Below are 22,146 nucleotides of genomic sequence, written 5' to 3'. Positions count from 1 at the left end.
ACTGTCACTTCCTGGCTCCCAGTTGGAGTGAAGTATTGCTTCACAAGAACAATAAAATCAATTTACCTTCTCAATTGCAGTTCTTACCACTTAATGGTACCTGCACCTTGTCGTGGTGGTGGGGCTTGAGTACCTCAGTGGTGGTAGCATAGCTACTGGTAGGGCCTCCCTAGCCAGATTGGTCGAGGGGGAGAGGTCAGACTAAGACAGGTACCCTGGTCCTCCAGGTTGGGGGTTGGTCGCAAGGCCAACAACCTTGCACCGTAAAAAGGAAGATGTTTCAAAACCTCGATCAAAGCCTCGGACAGACGGACCTAACAGAGGACCGAATGGAAGAGGAGAATTGAGGAGGCCATGGGCTGAATACGGACCGGAGAGTCATAGAAGAAGAAGTCTAGTAATATAAAGTAACTGACATGAATTATGACAGCCAAGTTTTTGATTCTTCTGTGCATCTATTCTCACATATCTGAAGCAGATACAATTTGTGTGTGTGCCTTCATTAATATCAGTCACTTTAGTATTTTTAGATATATTAACCAGATATTCCTTCATATCTGCACTTCTTTATTACAAAATTGCCGCAGTATTACTGAGATATTCTGTTTGTTCTGATCTGGTGTAGGTTTATTGGTTTGGTCCAATGCTTGGAGGAATGGTGTCTGGTCTCATCTATGAATTTATTTTTAATCCACGAAGACACGTTCGACAGCCCAAGGAATCCATTGATGGAGGTTTGTTTACTTATATTATATACAGGAGATGTTGCATACAAAATAGTTAACACTAAATGTGGAAATTTTTGGATGTGTGCACACACCAGTCTTTGATTTATCATTACAGTTTCATCTGGTGTCTTATGAATCAATATAAAATATTTACAAGCACTCTGACTACTTACAGACAGGGTTATATTTAGAGCCAGATCTGTGATTAAACCTTTTATCCCCTCCAAAAAAGAAATTTTCATTTCTTGTTTATATAGTAACCAAGAAAAGCTCAATATGCTTTCTTTGTTTTTGTGTATATTTTAGATTCTTCAAGCATTCACTCTGACGAGGATCCTTATGATGAGTTGGACAAGCCTGCAGCACCAAAATTCGAAGGATCTACTTACAACACGCTGCGTGGTGCAGACATCTACAGGCCAGCTGGGAATCATGGAGGACCCCCAACACCAGCTTCACCCACAGGTGTGACAAGTCTTGGCTTGCATGTTGACATTATATTATTCTGCTTCAAGGGTTAGACCTTTTAGTCTGTTCACTGTTCTATTGAATACATCTTTCTGTCTTGTCTTGGGTCTTCCTGTTCCTCTGTATCATTTTATAATTTAATAATAACTTTGAAAGCCTAAATATGTAAAGTCTTGAAAAGTGTTCATAGAGATTTCTCTTGTAGTTCTGTACTCCTTCATTCAGATCATCGATGAAGATGCCTGTCTTCTAGGATGCAGCAGGTAGAGAAGGTACATTCCTCTGAAATGTTACTAAGTACGCATAAGACTACATGGCATCACAATCTAGAAGACTCCAACTGATATCTTCTCTGTGAGAACTTCAAGTCTCACAATATATACAGTACATACAGTGTTAAAGTTTAAGATTTCAGAATGTACAATGTGACTTAAGATGTTTTTGTAAACAGTAAATCTATGAGATATCTGAATATTTTAATGTTTCAGGTCCCAGTAATGCATATTGCCCAAGCCTGACATCTGCAAGTCTGTACTCAGCACCACCATGTAAGCTCGATCGTGTCGAGTCCTTATATGGTGGAACCAAGTCTTTGTATGCAAAATCTCCTCCACTGACAAGAGCCAACCTCAATCGATCACAGTCAGTCTACAGCAAAGTTCCATCTGGGCCTGTGTGTACTCGTGATGGCCTTCCTCGACCAGGACCACTAGTACCTGCACAGTCTCTTTACCCAATGAGATTTAGCCAAAACCATAACACAGCCAATCAGAATGTTCAGAATCAGCAGAGCCAGCTGCAGCAGCGGTCAGAGAGTATATACGGCATACGTGGCATTGCAAATGTGAACCGTGGAGAAAATGGTGGTGTTTATGGTGTTAGCCATGGAAATGCTGCTACTGTAGGCAACACAAGTGTGGGGAAATTTGGTGGTGGATCAAATCGCCCTGAATCAATGTATGGAATGGTGGTGAATCGTCGCCAGGATTCTGCAGACTCATCATACAGCTCTTACCACAGCAGTGGTAATGGTGGTGGTGGTGTAAGGCCAGGAAATGGAAACTTTGTTGGTGGAAAGAAGTGTGGGGGACCACCACCACCACCACAAGGATTCAGCTCAACTAGGAATGACTTGCGCCAATCTCCTCAGACGCCCCAGCATCAGCTGCTATCTCCTGCTTCCACCTCAATCATAAACACGGCTAATTCTGTAGCATCCTACCACCATAATCAACATCTTTCACCTAATCCACAGTATTGATGGTAGTGGGTATGAAAAGATAATACAAAATGGGACCATTTTTAAGCTGCATTATTAGTAATAACATATACTAATGCAATAAACTGGTTGTATCAGCCACCTATAAAAGAAAGTGCCAACACTGCTCCATAGACGATCCAGATATAACTGATGTACTAAATATTTATATTGCTTATTATTATGTTCCTGACATGTTTCAGTCCTATCAGGGCTGTCATCGGAGGAAAGTTATGATGATGTAAAGATCATATCATACAAAACCATGGACAGGATTACTTTACTTCAAGGTAGTATATGTTAGATGAAACTATGACTATTGACGTGGCCCACAGATGAGGTCGAACAAGCAATTAATTTCCTCAATCCAGTCCACACAGTTTGTACATTAGACAATTAGACCACTATCACCTATAGCAGGGGTGGGGAACCTGCAGTCTTCTAGGTCCTTAAGTGCGGCCTTTTGACTGAATCCAAATTTTACAGAACAAATCCTTTTATTTTTATTAATACATTTTTCAAGATGCCCTTAAGGTCACAAATGACGGATACCCATCTAGAGGATCAACTGAAATTGCGGACCTCCATGCTGCAACCAAACATTCAAATGCTTTCCAACAAAAAGCAGACACAACAAAATCATTACAAGATTAGTTAACTTTAAAATTAACAAATAGTTTTCATTTCTTGAAATTATTAAGTACATAGTAGTCAGATTTTTACAAAATAATGTACATTTTTAAGTATATCTAATTGAAGTTTCTTGAATGCGGCCTTATTTGATTACAGCTAAATTAATGCGGCCTTCCAACATGAAAAGGTTCCCTATTCCTGACCTATTGCATACATCCCACCTACACTCAATATATAACTAACTAACTAACTAGATGGCTTACCGAACCCGAAGGTTCATCACCGAATTAACCAAAGCCCTCCACCGGACCCTGTCCTGGGCCAACAAAATCCAGTTTCCTTCAACTCCTATCTCCCATAGATCCTGCCTGAGATTATCCTCCCATCTATGTCTAGGTCTCCCCACTCAATACATACAACAGGTAAAGTTTAATCCTTTAAAGCCTAATGGTAACTATGTGCCCCATCTGTTTAAACAATTGGTAACTATCTATTTTGTATGGTTCTCAGTACACCCAGTTTTTAGAACCATTTTAATATTATCCTCCCATATGTGCCTAGGTCTCCCTATTGGTGTTGCCCCCTCAGGTCTTCCCACTTCTGATTTTGTACATATTTCTTATCTCCCCTTTGAACAGGCCTATTATGTATGCCACACATCTCACCCTTCTTGGTTTGATATCTGTAATATTTGATGAAGAGTATAAATTATGAACCCTCTCAATTGTAGTTTTATCCAGCCTCCTTTCACTTCCTATGTACAGGTCTCTTCAGGGTCCTTTTTTCAAACATACTCAGGTATGTTTATGGCAGTGATTGTTCTGTGTAAAAGGAAACCTTGCGTAAACTGTCTGACTTTAAAAGAACTACCCAAACAACTTTAACATACTGTGTGTGTGGTTTTGTACCCAGTTGCCAAATGATAAGAGCCTAAAGGTGCACAATAGTTTAAAAAAATGGTATTTTATTACAAGATGTGTGTGAAATATGTAACCTGCAAATTCAAACTGTTGCTGCAACTTCACAGAAGATATTTAATAAGTGATAACTGACATACTTATTATTAAAGTGATGTTCCAGTCTCACTGTTATAAGAAGAAAATCTGATACTATACAATGATACAGAATGTATGAATAAGAATGTCCATATAAAACAATATTACATTACGTTAATTCTTCCTGCAATGAAAGGAGAATGCTTTAGCAAGTACGGTATGATGGAAAGTAATGCAAACTGCCACTTAACATATTTTGCTGGTCAGTATATTGTTTCCAAAGCAAAATAAATGACTACCTCATAATGCTTATAGCATTACAGATGACCTACATACATTTATGGTCTAGAATACGTAATATATCAAATTGCCATTTTAATAAGACAATATTTTATGTTGCATTTGTTTATGTAACAGCTGTAGTGTTGTTTTGAAGCACTCAAGTAAATAGTACTAGCTATGTAGTTTAAAGCAATAGTGCAACTTAGTGATGCATGATTTAGTGAATAAATGGAAGTTATATTTCATAACTGTGAACTGGAGAATGTGTATATGTGATGGGTCCTGAACAGTGTAATGAAACTCTATAGCTACACGCAAAGTACTCAAAACTTTAGTAATAAATGCATCTCATTTTATGTGAAATATGTATGCACTTCAAAACTGATACATAAATTTAAAATATAATTTGATGTAAAAAATAGGGTCCATACGAATTACATAAGTTGTATTAAACATTTTACATTACAGGAAAATGCCAGATTATACAATTTGGACATATTATATTTACAATCTTTTAAAAACTGTCAGAAAAACATAGTTATAACTTGAAAATATCATTTTATATCAGTACTGAAAGTTCTGTTCCATTTTGTAAGACACTCAGTTTTGTTCTGTATAATTAATACAATCCTTTACACAGGTTGTTTCAAAACTATAAATAATTTGCACAGGTAGTCATGTCACCTAAAGGAAGTACAGAAACAGTCTGTGTGTCCAGACACAGTTCCTGTCCAAGATACGAGGTGTGAAACCAGCACCTGCTAGTAGGCAAACATGCAGAGTGTTTTGGTTTTAAAATTTGGTTTTGCAATACCAGAAAATAATAGATGTTTGTCCCATCCATATGTTAAATGAAAATTGTCACTTCATATTCAAGATACTGTGTTTAGGTGCAATGTACTTTAACAGTGATACAGAGTTATTTAGGATTATACCTTCAACCAGTGTTCTGAGGATTACAAACAGGATATGTTTCTTTGGATAAAGATATTACTGTTTGGATACCTCAGCCTGTTTGACTAAGCAGAGCCTTGCTCAAATAATTGCACCCAATTTTTACATTTGATAATGCTGAGGGTACTTTGGAGACTAAGGCATAAATGTTGTAACTTTTGTGGTGCCAGTTTTAAGTCTGTGATTACAGCTGAAAGCATGACAAACTTTGAAAGTTCTTACCTTGGGTTAACTGTGAATTATGAGAAATGTTCTAAGTTGTCTGTGCACTGAATACTCACCTAAGAATTTGAATGAGAATTTGTATGAAAAAAACCAATGAAAGTTTCTGTTATGCAAATGATATTAAAAAGCTATTTTGTAAAGAATACGGAATATATCTGGATCAATATTATAAGTAGAAGAACTCTGTGTATGATTGACAGTAGAATTTTGTTTGATATTCTGTAGCCAACAAGAGGCAACATTGTGAATTGTAAATAAAGCCTACCTAGTTTTTGCAATATTCAGAACTTCTGTGTATCATCCAACATGCTGGAGCTTAAATTCGTATAAATCATTCATGGTGTCATGTCTAAGGAATCTGAAAAAGTAATATGAAGCATATGATTGGTTATGTTAACTCAGATTATATCTGTTTTTGAGAAATGCATATGAATATGATCAAACCTGTATCTACTGTTCTGTGCAAGAAGTACTTTTTAATGGAATAATCTCTGACAAGCTATCCACACATAGATCTTATTACATTCTACACATTTTTAACTTAGTTAGATGACATAGGATGTGGAATAAGTCATAATAATACCATACATACATACAAGTACATTTCATACTGTCAAAGATTTCACACAATAGAAGCAGTGGGTTCATATAAAGTAGTGATATATTGTAAATAAATCCACTCATTACATGAAGTAGAAAAATTATACAACCAATTTATATTATATAAAAATAAGAAAACCTTAATGAATGTAAATATCGGAAATTCATTATGGCTTCACATCATATGTGGAACTTGGTATAGTGCCCTATATTACTTCACTGTTTCCTGTGTACATATAATGTAGAAATGTCTGAATTCAGTTACTATTTGTTTTAATTTGATATTAGATACAACATGTGCATTTAAAATTCAAGTATTAAACACTGATTATGAAATGTGTGTGACATATTTATTGAGAACAGAGGTGGATAACCCATTGGATCCAGAGGGCATGGTTTTCCATGATCATCCAGTGACATTTGCACTTTTCTCTGTCTCTATGCTGTAAATCAGTGACAAAAAACTTTTCTCATATCATAATCATTCTTTCATGGCCTCTGATTTCTAAAGTATAACCATTTTCAAAAATTCTTCACTGTTTTTGATGTGCTTTATTGCAGATCATCACACTATAGATACACTGCATAGTGCTATTAATTACCATACTTTTCTTTTTGTTTTGTTAACCTTTAGCTTGATAGATTTCTTCCATGATTACCTTTTGTTTAATGTAATTTAATAAATATAATATAATGTATTTAAATTTCATAGATCCTTCACAAGCCCAAGCCAAGAATGTAGAACATGTCAGAGCACAAATACAATTTCAGTTTCTAATGCAAACACAAGAAATCATAACCACTATTGAGTAGACAGAGTGAGACAGGAGATATGTGCTGGCTTAAACTTCTTTATTGTGATTCTGATCTCTTATAGTGTGAAGGAAGATTACTGAATAGCTTAATTGTCCTATAGAAAACTTTTTGATATGTAGTTAGTTATGTGTTAGGCACATGAAGGTTATATCTGTGTATTATATTATGGATATCTGATTTATTTTAAATTTTTCTCTGTTGTCCACCACAAGTGATGATAATGCGAGCAAGAATTGAATGGCTAGTGGTAGAATCTCACATCTTAAACCACTCCATACATGAGGCTCTCCATTTAGTGCATCACCTTAGGGTTTCATTAAATGTTGGGGAATTTTTCAAGTGGCTGAGCGATTGTTGGCTTCTCTGGAGGGACTCTGCTCCTTAGAGTATACGAGAGCCCTCACACTAGTCTGTCAATTGTCTTTCATCAGTGAAAAGTGTAAGGTTTTCTTTTTCTCAAGTGCAATGAATGTTTGTTGACTGTTGAACACTGTCCAACATCTTGTTCTTAATATGCCAAAATTAATTTAGGGTTATATTTCCCGGGTCTCCTGTGCCAAACAAATGAATGGTACCTTATCTGCTAGACCATTTCCTACAGAAGAAGTGTGCATGGTATAAACCATATAAGAACTGCATTTTGCCCAGACTGTAAATTAAATAAATAAATAACAATGTAGCTAGATATTTACAAATTTTCAGTTGAAGTAATTTCTACACAGTCAAATGAGACACAAAACAATAATTAAAATTTTTATGCTAGATGGATGAGTACTGAATAATTTGATTCCTGCCTAGCAAGTACCTTTCAAATAGAAATTGTGGTTAGGGTTCGTATATGGAGGTTTTTCAAATGATTCTCAGTATAAACAGCATTAAGTAACTGAGCCTTGTAGTGGACATGAGTCGTGTGTTCTTTAGATATTGCATTTTTAAACATTATATTTACGAACATTTTGTTTCAAAGAGTTACAGATACTGACAAACACATACAACTCAGAATCGATTATTCTCAATATCGAGTACGATTCTGTTCTCAATACTGCGAATCGAACTCATGTTGGTAATCGGTAGTATCGAGATAGTAATGAAGACTAACTTGACGTTTATTTAAATATGGAGTAGTGAAAGGATTGCGTTATCTTTACAGTAAAGAAATGGTTGTTATAGTGTACGGGTTTTGAAAAGCAAAACTTCGGTGAATTAGTTACGTATATTTTGATAATACACTTTTAATATATTCTCAAGTTGAACGTTTATCGAATATATAACTCTACCCAGGTGCCATATCTTTTCATACATTAAGCCGGATATATGTGTTAGTTGTTATTGGGTAAAGGAATAAGAAACTACAAAAACAGGTTCATTCCTTTAATTTTACTTCGGAGGACGAAATAAGTGAAGTCACTGTCATATAATGGCTGAGGAATTAAAGGCAGGCCTCTCAGGCGGATATGGTAATGGCAAAGACAAATCTGAAACACATCTTAACACTGCAGAGTATTTTATTGCACTTGAGAAATGGTTACGTGATGTCTATGTGTGGCAGAATATTACAGCAGCATTTCCGTATGCTTTAATGACAAACCAATTTGCCCATGCTGGTGCTATGAATATGCCACATTTTGGAGGCAGTCATAGTGGTTCTAGTGTATTTCCATACACAGCATTTATGCATAACAGTGATACTCTTTACAATCGAAGGCCTCAGGTTGCAATGATCAGACCAACACAACATCAGCAACATGCAGTTGCAGAGGAAGGTTAGTGTTGAATGTTTAAAAAAACAACTTTAATGTTACATGATCATATATCAAATTATATGTCACTGTTTCCTTTTAATTTACTAGGTTTTAATTTTCTTCATTTAGGTATTGAGTATAGAATTCCTCCTCTCTGGAAGAGGTTAATTGCAGAGTTCTTAGATTTCTTCATGTTATTCTTCTTTAAGCTGGCTGTTACATTTATGGCTGTGGACTTTGATTTAATGTGAGTATTCTTATTCTGATTCTGAATATGGTAAATGTGTATTTAGTTAAGCATGAAGTATGGGCATTTTTAACTTGGGCACTAGTATGCCATTTCCCAGTTGGTGATGCCTAAATATTTCTTGTTAAACATTCTGAGTACTCAGTGGAAGTATGTCTAGAAAATTGCCTGTTATAATGTTACTTTAAATTAATAAATCACACATCACATTATCTTACCAAACTTGGCTATAGCATTTACACCTGTTAGTGAGCATTTTTTTTTTTATTTAATGAATAATAATCTTTGCTAACATGATGGTCACATATTTTGTATCAAGTACCAAGTTTTTATACCATGAGTTGTTTTTGATAGTAGTTAAATTAAGTTTGTACATTCCATGGAGTAGAGGTTTGTTGGACTGATGCTAACCAAAATTAGATTTTGTAATCAACTTTCATTATAGATTGCCAGTACCAGTTTGATTTGGTCATTAGTTGCAGGGGATACAGCAAATGTTTGTTGGACGCGACATACTCTGTATGCATTTCCATTGTTCACAGAATATGTGTAAATCAGTTGTGAGATGTTTTATAGCTTTCTTTTCCTCCAGTTTGAACTAAATTGTCCTTGTGTTTGTTGTGGGAACAGCTGAAATGTTTTGATATATCACCCCCCAGTCCCCTCCCATCTGGACTGATAATACTTATAATCTTTCTTTTTAGCGATGTCGACAAGTATGATCTAGATATGCTACAAAAAACTGTTAAGACAGACTACAGGATGGCACTGGAGATGACATCAGATATTCTGTTACTGGAGTTGATTTACAGGATAGTTGTATGTGCATTTGAAGTATGTATCTTGCATCCTGAATACTTTAAATATTAGCATATCATATCTTAAACTCTGACAATGACTTCTTAAATCCCATTCTCTTCCACTCATTTTAATAATTGTTTCACATGGATAATCAAATTATGCTTTATATCCTCTATTCTTGAATTAACTTACAAGGTCTAAACTCTAGGCCTGTGTTTTGAATATGTAGCTTGTAACATAGAAATTATTGAAAATAAGAAGGTGATAACTTACTGATATTATTTCTCACATTTATACTGTTTGTAAGGTAGACAAATGATGGATGGATAACAAAGGTCAAAGGTGAGTGACAATAATAGAAAGGAATTACAGATAGAATTCCAGGCTGTAGTGATAATGTTGAAAGAATGGAATAAAATAATATCTCAAAGAGACTTTTGAATGAAATGGAAGAGAGAAAGTTGGAAACCCCAATGAATAAATTGTTTAAAGAAGATCTTGATGGGGAAATTAATTTCATTTCTAGGCATGTCCACAACTAAGATTTGTTCATGTATGTTGAGCATATGTTAGTTTTATGTGCTGTGGGAGCAGCTGATATGTCTGTATACCTGCTTCTGCCAACAAGCAAGATGACGTGTTTCTTCTTGCCTTCATTAAATTAGGCAACTTACCCATTTCCTGTACCAGGCTGTTTGCAGCATAAAAGAAGTCGTAGAGAAAAAGGAAACACTGATTTTATATTCAGTAGACATTTTCATGAGTTATGATTTTCAAGAAAAAGAAGTATTTTTATCCTGTGCCATCTCATGTTGGACTGATTTCATGACCCTTCTATTGCCCCACCTGTCATATGCTATTTATACGAGAACATCAAAACTTAGCATTTATGAACAGAAACTCTGTAGAGGAATGTTTCAAAATTAGCTGTTCTTACATTTCTTAATTTGTTTCAAATTGTGTTCTGTATAATGTAAATACATGCATGTAACTTAATTCACAGACATTCTGGTTGCAACGTGGCATTGACGGACATTTTGGAGGTGCAACTCCAGGAAAGACAGTGATGGGAATTCGTGTTGTGCTCTGCACAAAGGTGACTCGTATAGAAGGAAGACCTATGGATATTGTTGCAGTTCATCCTGGAACTGATCTTGGATTGGGTTGGGCATTCGCCCGCTCTTTTATTAAGAATTTGATTCTTGCTTTCTTATTTCCAGTTTGTTTTACACTCTACTTCTTCAGGTATAATCGCACTGTATATGACATTTTGTGTCGAACGATTGTTGTGGAAGATCCACCAAGACACCGACACTGAAAAAGGCTTTTTGTGGTATCTTTGCACTAGCCTTACACATGCTTTATTGTTGTCTTGTATAAATAAAAAAATAAATATATATAGTGTATATTATATATTATTGATTAAAATAATTTTTAATTTTATGTTTGAGGTCTTCTTAACAGTTCTGTTGTCTATTGAAAGCCGTTTGATTAAAATGTGGGAATTCAAATACAGGCACTAGTATGTATGTGAGAAAACATATAATTTAGTACAATAAGGATTCATATTGGAATCGCTTTACATTTCTCTGAAAGTACTAAACTGATTTTTGAAGTTGCTCTTTTGGAATTTGTGGTCTGTATTTCACAAACAAATAAACATTTTGATTATCACCAAGATAGAATTCCATATACTGGAACTTTACAAACCTGAGTTATAATGTTTATAAATATAAGTAAATACACTAGAATACTTTGCCATTGACAGATTTTATGTTCCTGAAAACCCTTACAGTTGAAAAGATGATGACCTTGTGTGAAAAATAGGGATTAGAGGAACTCTAGCCTAACTAAGATGAAGTACGAGAAAAATAGTTTGACTTTAGGTAACCTCTGCAACAAAACATTTTGTATTGGGTTTTCTGATGTTAATTTGTATTTTTTTTCATAGAAGACTACATTATTCTATGTTGTTTATGTCTTAATAAGTAAAAGACATGGTGATAGTACAAAAACTTTGAGGATATCTCTGGCAAATGTAACATGTGTAATAATGAAATGTATTCATATGAATGTATCACAGAAGTATGATTGATTTATAGTTTTTGTCGGCTTGACTGTATAGACTGAAATATTTTAAGGTAATTTGGCTTTGTAAGCCTTTAGTTCACATAGCTGGTATAAGCACCAATCCACATAATGAATTACTTTCATTTGAGGAGACCAACTCTAATACTGCGCACACACTAAATACTGTGTAATTGACAAGAGCCATGGTAGCTCAGTAGCGACTAGACGTGGGTTGGAAGACTGGGCGTCGATTACCAGCAGGCAGTATTTTTCTGTTTACCATATCCAAACCAGCTCTGGGGTCCTCTCCCACTATCCTATCAAATGGGTTATTTCTTCTGGGGTAAAGTGGTTAGGACATGAAGCCATCCACTCGCCTACAGTGATTTTTGAGTTTTATAATATGTGGAGCCATACCTTCACTCACATGTCTACGTGGCATGGTGCTTTGTTTAAAACCAGGAACAACTGTACCTTTACATGATGGAGTAACAAACGATTTCTGTAGAAGTCTTCGCTCCCATAAAGTATCAGGTATTGGAAGTTCCTGCCCGTGGCTATAAACGAAGTAAATTATGTAGAAATTACATGGATGGAATTAGCCTGAACGATAAGTTATTCTGTACTCCTGTGATTAGTTATTGTTCCACATTGACGTAGCTCATGATTAAGATGCATTTAATAAAATTACGAATTGCCTGAGTGGGCACTAATTATTAAAATTAAAAACGTTATACAAAACTAAGTCAGCGTTTATTTGTGTGTAAATATGCGTAGGCTTTTTTGTGTTCGTATTTTATGAATTGATATACGAATAGTTTAAAAGAGCTCATCTATAACCACGGCCCGCAAATGCAGAGATAACATACATCAGAATGAGACTTTTATCCTAACCTAGTTATGGAAAAATGACGACTTTGCTGAAGATGATAGTCTGTGCCATCAACAGGCTGCGATCACTAGTCTTTGCTATTAATTCAAAATCATGGCTGCAGGAAATTGTGCAAATGTTCTAGAGTTTCTTCATCTAGTTGGAAGATTAAAGGTAAACTGACTGTAGTAACAAATGTAAAACTGATAATTAATTGATAAAATTGTTGATATCAGTTAAGATGTAACTAATTTGCTCTCCTTTGCATAAGCAAATCTAACCTCCAAAAAAATGTAATGTTGCCGTTTGTAATAAAATAATTCGGAAAATATAGCTGTAGGCTCTACAGCTCTGAATGCAACCATTTTATGTAGATAACTTTGAATTAAGGTATTAAAATAAATGTCACCAACTAGAATTTTTGCTGTATTCTCTGCTTCTTGCTAATAAATCGTCGGTTTTCTTTCTGTGCATACCGTACGATATTGAATTAAATATGATTGTGTATCAATTTAAATGTACAGCAGTGCCCAAAGTGCATCCACATTTGTTAATTGTGATATAAATTGGCTCATATATGATTATAATTTTTTGTGATTAAATCTTAACGCCAGCAAAATGGTATAAGGACAGTGAAGACACACCAATATAGCAAATAAACTGAAAATCCTGAACTTTTGAAGGAAACTTGTTACAGTTTGTACCTGAGACTACTTGTGTATGACTTAATATTTTCAGAACATAAAACGAACTGGTTGGGTTCTGCATCAAGTTGAAGGACCAGAATGTATTGCAGGCCATATGTACAGAATGGGAATTATGACCTTCCTTCTAGATGATAAGGGCAGTGTGGACAAAACCAGGCAAGAAATATTTTGTTGCTTTTTGGAGTATTTTGAAAGGGGCTGGGTGAGTCAGAGTCAGTTTAAAACACATTAAGTTTAATAATGCTGCTTAGCTTAAAATTGTGAAAATCTTGGACTTTATGTTATTCTCTCTGAAATGTTCTTGCAGGTAGGTGAGCCTAACTCACAAATTCCATGGCCATATAAATGTTGAATGCTTGTGAGTTTAAAGTCACAGGGAGTGGCACAGAAATTCAGGGAGAGTCAATTCTATATGCAGAGTTTGCTGTTGTGTTATGAGTTGATACAACAGCAAGACACAAGGAAGAGAAGAGGGGGAAATGCATTGCAAAGGAAATGTTTTCATGATCTCATATGCTTCCTTCTTTGTAATTGAACTGGTCCAGTCCCACATGACAACATTCCTTGTGAGTAGTCAACAGTACATGGCCTGTTTTGAATATATTAATTTTGTAGCCCATCTAAGTAAATTCCAAAATATTTTCTTAAATGGACCATTTCAGTTTTGTCTGACGTTTGTAACTGACTCACAGCAAGATACTTTGCTGCATCTAGTAGCATAATTTGTTCTGTGCATGTCACTGAGTCTCTTTAACTTGCGATTCTGTTTTACTAATTTATTTGGTGTCTTGTTGGTTCTTACATTTGTCATACTTTTTATAATTGTTATGATCTTTATTATATCTGCAACAGTAACAATTTACTTTTAAGCCTATTTGTAATGCAAAGCTCTGAAATTGTACTGTTCTAACTTTCAAGTCTACTTTGTACTTAGTTAGTTAGTTAGTTAATTCCTTTTATTCCTTTTCGGAACATAGGGCTGATTATGTACTTAACTTTTGTTTTATCTTTGGCAGTGATGAAGGCTTCAGTCTTTGAGCAGTAAACTCTGCACCCAGATCAGACTGGGGATCGAACCTAGGACCTGAATAAGTCCAACGATTTATGGAAAGATCATCCAGTAGATTTTAACACAGTTTAAATTTCAACTTTTGCCGTCCAGAACATGTTAGCATCATATTACATTTTGTGCTTTGTTTTTATTCCAGTACATGATGCTGTGTGGTCTTATACATGGTTACCAACATTTCAGAGAAACCTGTTGACCCCAGAGTGCCTTGAAGATGGCAGTGACAGGTCCCTCCAAAAATGTCGATAACTACCAAGAAGTATACACAACGTTATGACCCAGAACCTCATCTTTTTCTTTTTAAAAAGGTGCTTGAAGCTTGCTGTGGTCCATGACCTCGCAGAATGCATTGTGGGCGACATCACTCCGCGCTGTGGAGTAGCTCCAGAGGAGAAGCATCGGCGAGAAGATGCAGCAATGAAGGATTTGGCACAGCTGGCGGGCCCTTGTGGCGCTGAACTCTATGGTCTGTATAAGGTAAGAATTTCTACCAGGCATAAATTAATGGTTAGCATCTTATTTGTGGACATTTTTAATTGAATAATTAATTAATGAACGTATATCAACCAAATTGTTTTGATGATTCACGGCTGTAAGCACATCAGCAGTAATAAAAATCTGTATCTGAATTTTAATTCGGACCTAACACAGGACCGAATGGAAGAGGAGAATTGAGGAGGCCATGGACCGAATACGGACCCGAGAGCCATAGAAGAAGAAGAAGAAGATCTGAATTTTAATTAACTGAACTTAAATTTTGGTACTAGAAGCAATGATTGTATTGCTGTGACTTGGTTTCTCGAATTAGGAATCAGCGATTCATCCACTATCAGTGTAATCGGTATACTGACATTTATGCATGTTACACGTGTTGTGTGCACAGAGACATTAAGATGAACTGCAATTTTTCTTCTTCTGTGGCTGTCCGGTCCGTATTCGGTCCATGGCCTCCTCAATTCTCCTCTGTTAGGTCCGTCTGTCCGAGGCTTTGATCGAGGTTACGAAACATCTTCATTTTTACGGTGCAAGGTTGTTAGCCTTGCGACCAACCCCCAACCTGGAGGACCAGGGTACCTGTCTTAGTCTGACCTCTCCCCCTCGACCAATCTGGCTAGGGACGCCCTACCAGTAGCTACGCTACCGCCACTGAGGTACTCAAGCCCCACCACCATGATGAGGTGCAGGTACCATTAAGTGGGGAACTGCAATTTCTATAAGAACTAATTGTAGTTTTGAAGTTAAATATCTCGATGTTGTTTCCCCGATTTATTTTTCTTTCCGATCGCCAGGGACTTTAGCACGACTGTTACGTACCTCAGTGTTGTAAAGATTTTTACAGTTAAATGGAACAGTGGTTGTATATGATTAGAATATTTAATTTTGACAAAACTTTATAAAATCCTTTTGGGCCGTTGTTTTTACTAATTTTTGAACGTGCACTTGACAGGAGTATGAAGAACAGAAGACTCCGGAAGCAAGATTAGTCAAAGAGTTAGACAGGTTTGATATGATTCTGCAGGCCTTCGAGTATGAAAAAGCAGAAAATAGACCACGCGGCTTACAGGAATTTTTTGACTCGACCAGTGGCAAATTTTCACACCCTTTAATAACGTCCTTAGTGAATGCGCTCGGTAAACAGAGATTGGAGTTTGAAAAAGAATATTCTACTCTGGAGTAAAAGCAAGTTTAGTGAATAGGAACATTTAAGTTATCCCGGTTGAAACGCGATGTACCATTAAAACTTCCCAACTATGTGCTTGTCTATACATAAAGGGAAATTTTTTATGGATCACCTTTACCATGCATACATGAGCATTTATTTATTACAGTTGTAGCAAAATTGTTTGTATTTGTTTAGAATATTATCTGTAATCTACTTGTGCTTTTCTTTTGTGATTTACTCTTCCTTCATTGTGGTTCACTAATTTGTTTTTCATCCATTGGTACAGTATAAATTTTTATGAATGTGAAAGTATTTATTCTCGAAGATTTCTGTCTTCTGGGTTGTTGCGCTGTATAGTCTGGTCCATGTTTACCAACGTTTCAGAGGTAAATCAGTGTGAATAATTGATAGCTTTTCTGAATTTATGTAAATATTAGGAAATGTTAGGGTCAGTTTGGTACCCACTGCATCCACATTAATTTACTTTTTTAGGTTAGGATCACGTATGCGCAGAGGATAATGGGTAATAGCATAATCTGTTAACCGTAAATTTATTTCCAATACCCATCTTAGAATGAAACCTGCGCATTGAGGCACTAACCTTGTCATGCTAATTTATCATGCGGCATGAAAAACAGTTTGTTCCAAAACATAACCTCAATTCGATGTTTGTTTTGATGCAGTTAATCTATATGAGAAATTGCTGGTGCATTGTGGGCTTTAATATAAACAACTGTAGAGTTGGAAATACGTATTCAAGAATATTTCATAACTATAAATCAGAAATTCGTCAGATGGTTATTCGTGACCGACATTACGAAAGAGATTAGTTTATGGCGACGTCGGCAGAGGGCAGTCAAGGCTGGTGGCCAACATGTAGATAAAAGTGTGTTCAAATATTTCAACTCATGAAATTCTTATTTTATTGTTTTCATGACACGTATTTTCTTAAATAATAATTCGATGCCCATTACAGAAATTACACATAATTTTAAAAAGTTGAGAAAATGATGGTGGGAAGCAATGAAAAATTGACATTATAGCTGGTATTCTGCTTGATATTCGCCATAACGGGGGAAATAACATGTATTTCAATCTCGACTACTAAAACAGATTGCTGTAAAAAGGAATTTATTCGTCGAAAGGCAGTTTATAACGATATTATTTACAAGTATTATAAAGATCTCGGGTATAGTGAACGTTGGCATGAAATTGTTCAGCATAGAAACACTGGTAACGCCATACGAGAGATCTCGTTGAACATACAGGAATTTTACTTCCATAATGTCTATACAAAGTACGACGAAACTACTTTCGTCGAATAGACGGAGCGTAAATACAGAATTTTTCTTGCGAATTGCTTCGGCCCGTGGTCACTTCGAGATAGCCCCATTTGGTCCCCGAGGAAAACACCCTCCCTTGCTGTGTTGTGTAGTTCATTCATGTGTTGAATCGTAGAACACAGAAATTAATGTTTCCGGTTAAACTTTAAGCGACAATGATTCAGATAAGATTTTTCTTGTTTCCTTTGCTTTGAAATTAACGAAATATACAGACATATCTCAATTGTGTCTAGCCGCTCGCCACGAACTGCTCGTGGGAATATGGGAAATTGATTACCTGTCTGTTTGAGAGCGGTATTACCAATACCACAACATGTTCCTGTCTCGAGTATTTGTATGCCATAAGTTTATAACAAAAAACTATCCCCCCACATCGCCTTGTCAAATTGATAAATCGCTACAGTTTGGATAGAGATGTTGATGGAGGGATCCATCTTTTTGTGTCTGCACAGCCATGAGCGGATGGATAGCAATGTCTTCCCCTGCTCCTTTGTTAATTCCCAGCGGTATCACACCCAATTTTAGTTGAAAGCAATCACTTGGCTAATGTTGAATTTCTGAATAAGTTTTAACATTTTCCGTCTTACTAATTAGATATCCCGTTGAAAATGTCGTTCATTTTTGCACTGGTATAGGGTCCTTAAGAAGCTAAATATGTATTTACACTCGGCTGATCAGTGATTCCTCCGCCGTGCATTGTTTTGGTCGCAGTAGCTGCTACTGGATCCTACCCTGTGCCAGATTAATCCAGTCTACACCTCAAATCCTGTTTTTGACATCGGTTTTAATATTAACCACATTTCTTTGCCAAGTGGTATCTTTCATCTAGGTCTGGACTAAAATATGTTCTTTGGTGGATCTTGAACACAGCAGAATTGAAATTGCCCCCATAGGAAAGAGAAATATAGTTGTGTGAATCAAATTGCCTCGGCGGCCATTCTAGAGGACTTCGGTCATTCCGTATTGTTTTCAAAATTCTGTTTAGAAACAAAGAAATCAAATGAAATTATACAATTATAATGGCGTGCTACTTATGGTCCGCTTTGTGTAATATAATCACAAAAGAAGCATTTTGAAACTCTGTTCCGCTCTTATCACATTTTGGAAGGATCCTTGGTTGAACAGAATGCTCATAACAAAGTCCTTCCTCTTGAAAGCACACAGTTACGTCTGATGCAGGCAGGAGTTGTGTAGGGCGAACGCCATCACGTCATTTTGAGCGCCGTGACGGATCGGCAGAATGTCGCGCGACTCACTTGTCTCTGTTTGTACGATTCATCATTCGACATTTCAAACTTTTAAATGAGACTTTTTAATACTAGCTTCGAGGGGGAAGTCCTGCACTTTTAAAACATTATGTTACTTCACAAACACGCTTCTAATGAGGTCTGCAGGGTCTGGGGTTTTCACACGCGCATGCGCGGCCTTATTTTTTATTCTTTATTCGAATGCTATTATGCTGTTATCAGGAAAAAATCTTATAGAACAGTCAGATAAATGTATGAACTGTATTAGCGTGTGTGTGTTTCTATTAAGCTGCTGACCAATCCTAATTCGTTCTGTGTAGAGATGTGGTATATAAAGCATGGTCCGCGGCTACGAAACTGCACGTAAAAGAAATTAATCTCGTCCGCAGCGATATCTAGATATTAATGATACCAACTTTAACAAATTGTGATTTTTTGTACGTGACATAAAGTAAGGCTACCTTAGTCATAAAATAATAAATAAATAAACGGGGATTTTAATGGTGATACACATTTTATAGTACCTACTCTGTTAACTACCCAACTCCATGTAATATTCCTTCAGACGCTGACTGGTGCTCAGCTAGTAAAGATATTCCACGTCTTTTATGGAATCTGAACATCCATTAATGCGCACCACCGGTCCCTATCCTGATCCACATTAGTCTAGTTCTCATCTTCCCATCACATTTCCTTAATATAGGTTTTTAAAAAAAATCTCCCATTTATGCCTAGGTCTTCTGAGTTGTCTCTCCTCTTAAGATTTTGCAACCAAAATGTTTACTAATTTCTCATCTCCCTTATATGCGCTGTATGCATCGCCCATCATTGCCCCACTCTGATCATTATAATATTTTTTGCACAGGAATAGGCTATAAATGATGGATTTGCTTATTGTGATATCCACGTATCGAAATGGAATAAAAAAATTTCCCTGGTATGTCGATTGAAAATTTTCACAATGGCTGTGCGAAAATATTTAAGCTGAAACAAAAAAATAGGGATGTATATTATTTCTTTGCTTTAAATCAGTGCTACGGAATCGTGTGTTTGTGAATGAGGTAGCAAGCATCTCTGAAACGTCTGCAAACTTTTACCAGACTCTACTGCCCAACAACCCATGAGGCAGCCATTTTCTGTAACTTTTATTTAAAACACTTTTTATATTTAACTGGAAACAGCAATGCCTAGAGCATCAGGCATTAAACTAACAAGTTAGGTTTTCCAGACACGAAATATGACGACATACACTCACTAAAGAGATTTTGTATTTCATTTGCTCAGAAATACTTGACTCTCTCTGGAGACGATGTGATCGTAGATGGTGGTCTTCTGTGCTGGTGAGCCGTGTCACGCACGAAGTGAGAAAAAGTATAAATGTGTTTAGTTTCAAAACCTGAAGGAAGGAATCACTTTGGAGATGTAATTGTAGGTTGAAGGATAATATTATTTACGGGTTTCGTTAATTCTCACTCTGAAGAGGGATTATTTCCCTAAACAGCATTAACCAGTTGATCTTCTGATTCGTAGGGTTCATTCTAAGTCCGCTAGCTACGATTAGGAATTTCCCAGTAACGGTTTGATATCGATATATTACCCATATCTCAACAGCCACCTGCCCCTTTTTCGACATCTGGCAAGTTTCCCGCAAGAAGAAATTCATTCACTCAACTCCTTGACGAAGCTCCCTGCATTACCGAGATATCACAATGGATACGACGACACTTCGGAATTAATTTACGCTTACTTGCCGTTTTAATGGGTCGGAAACCTATTTAAATACCCCCTACGCGGAATTTTTGCACGGTTTAATCCTGGTAGAAAACAAGTCCTAAGGATTTCAACGCCCCTTACGAAGCCCTGTGGGGTTTCTCTGTAATGCGTAGTATGTTGAAGGAGCTTGTTCGCAGTAGCGCGTTTGATGTGAATTTAAGAGATATTGGTGGGTTAAACAGCTGTATGAATGATGTTTTAGGTTTTAAACAAATTTTAAAAAAATGCTGGCTGGTTGGTTGTTGGTTTGATATTTACGGCCTCACAAATTTTCCTGCTTCAAGGCGATGCTTTCATTGGTAGTCTGATAATTGACTGAACGTTCTACATATTTGTAGCGTTGTTTAAATCATTGTCGTAAAGTCTGCATTGCACTTGTTCGCGAATCCAGGCTTCTGTTTCCTGCAACTGTCGAACCTGTTCAAAACGCTCGTCGCGCATCATTTGTTGACCGCCATCATGGCGCATTCTGGTGTCGGACGGAAGACCTCCCTTGGCGAACGCGTGCGTGCGTTACGAAGAAGACAGTTGACAAATGACTTTCCGATTTGTCTCTTTCTAATTTTGAAGATAATCCATTCTTGGCCTTTGAATGAACCAATTGAAATCAAATCCAATCGCGATTGATTGGTTTATGGGTGATAGATGTACTATTGGTTTATCTGTCTATGGTTGATGTTTCAATAATAGGGACATTTGGTTTTACTTGTATTCAACTGCTGTCCTTTTGCACTGAAATAATATAAGCTAATGTCTGAAAGAAAGAAGCTTATGTTCATTTCCGTATCTCGAATATAGCCTCTCGGAATATGCAATTGAAATTTTAATGTACAGTAGTAGCTCATGTTAAACGTGGTCTAAAATGAGCTTTTATTAGATTAAATTTTAATAAGAGACGACTATATTTGCCGGAAAGGTGTTCATCTATTACAACGTTCTTTCAGGGGTTTAGATGGACACAGTAAGCCCAAAGTTAGGCGGAGTTGAAAATGGAGCCTATAAAGTCTCGGAAATGCTTTAATGAATTTGTTCTCTCAGTGAAAAAAAAGTTAATCCTACCAAGAAAATAATGATTGTATATCGTATGACTAGGACCTGTCTGCAAGTGGTCAGTGGTCAAGTACTGGTCAGTAGGGAGCCATTGGACCAAACAATACAGCTCACAGTGACGTGATGGAGTGGTGGTCACTCCCTCGCATCTGTCCCGGCAATTTGGCCGACCATTGTTCTGATTTCGTCTTTTAAACCAATTTCTGACGGCCATCTGTTTGTGAGGCAACTCTGCGGAAGTAACGACTTTGCCAGGTTCGGATCATTGTCCATGCCCCCTGACCACTATTCTTGCTTAGTTTATGAGGTGATAGGGAAATGAACCAAAATTTAATCGTCGTAAAGATGTCAAAATTTTCTTGTTCCTCTGGAACATTTCCTAATCCAATTCAGTTCTATATACAGAAATACCTCTAATATAATCTTCACATATCATGAATTATGCGAATACATAAAGTGTCAGTAGGGAAGTGTGTTGACTTGTTTATTGCAATAACTTCGAGTGTTTGTCGTATTATTTGCCAACATGTCACCGAAAGAATGTGCCCTTTAACTCTACCCCACAAATTAAACACCAGGCTTTAACATGAACATTTATTGTATC

At 36.4% G+C, this 22,146-nt stretch overlaps 3 protein-coding genes across 3 annotated transcripts in view; all 3 read left to right on the top strand.

The window, feature by feature from the left end:
* LOC110833986 (MIP channel family protein big brain) overlaps positions 1-6,479 on the top strand; it is a 40,751-nt gene extending 34,272 nt beyond the window's left edge. The window contains exons 6-8 of the mRNA XM_087350359.1: positions 626-734; positions 1,035-1,193; positions 1,685-6,479. Of these exons, the coding sequence (XP_087206485.1) occupies positions 626-734; positions 1,035-1,193; positions 1,685-2,457 (1,041 nt within the window). The 3' untranslated portion in view covers positions 2,458-6,479. The remainder of the gene's footprint in view (positions 1-625; positions 735-1,034; positions 1,194-1,684) is intronic.
* A 1,540-nt stretch (positions 6,480-8,019) lies between these two features.
* Positions 8,020-11,192, top strand: LOC110833992 (protein FAM8A1). Its single transcript, XM_022072671.2, has 4 exons — positions 8,020-8,722; positions 8,831-8,948; positions 9,653-9,782; positions 10,753-11,192. The coding sequence occupies exons 1-4, from the start codon at positions 8,377-8,379 to the stop codon at positions 11,065-11,067; spliced, it is 909 nt and encodes a 302-aa protein (XP_021928363.1). The 5' UTR covers positions 8,020-8,376; the 3' UTR covers positions 11,068-11,192.
* Positions 11,193-11,332: 140 nt separating this feature from the next.
* LOC110833993 (5'-deoxynucleotidase HDDC2) lies at positions 11,333-19,226 on the top strand. The gene is made up of 4 exons (XM_022072672.2): positions 11,333-12,864; positions 13,429-13,553; positions 14,775-14,943; positions 15,914-19,226. Exons 1-4 carry the CDS (start codon positions 12,805-12,807, stop codon positions 16,142-16,144), a joined length of 585 nt encoding a protein of 194 aa, XP_021928364.1. The 5' UTR covers positions 11,333-12,804; the 3' UTR covers positions 16,145-19,226.
* Positions 19,227-22,146: the final 2,920 nt, after the last annotated feature.

The sequence above is a fragment of the Zootermopsis nevadensis genome, unplaced genomic scaffold (genome assembly GCF_977971745.1).
Source record: "Zootermopsis nevadensis isolate Lab colony 2312 unplaced genomic scaffold, Znev_1.0 Znev_ptg000017l, whole genome shotgun sequence".
NCBI classification, from domain to species: domain Eukaryota; kingdom Metazoa; phylum Arthropoda; class Insecta; order Blattodea; family Termopsidae; genus Zootermopsis; species Zootermopsis nevadensis.
This window is presented reverse-complemented; position numbering and strand designations above follow the sequence as displayed.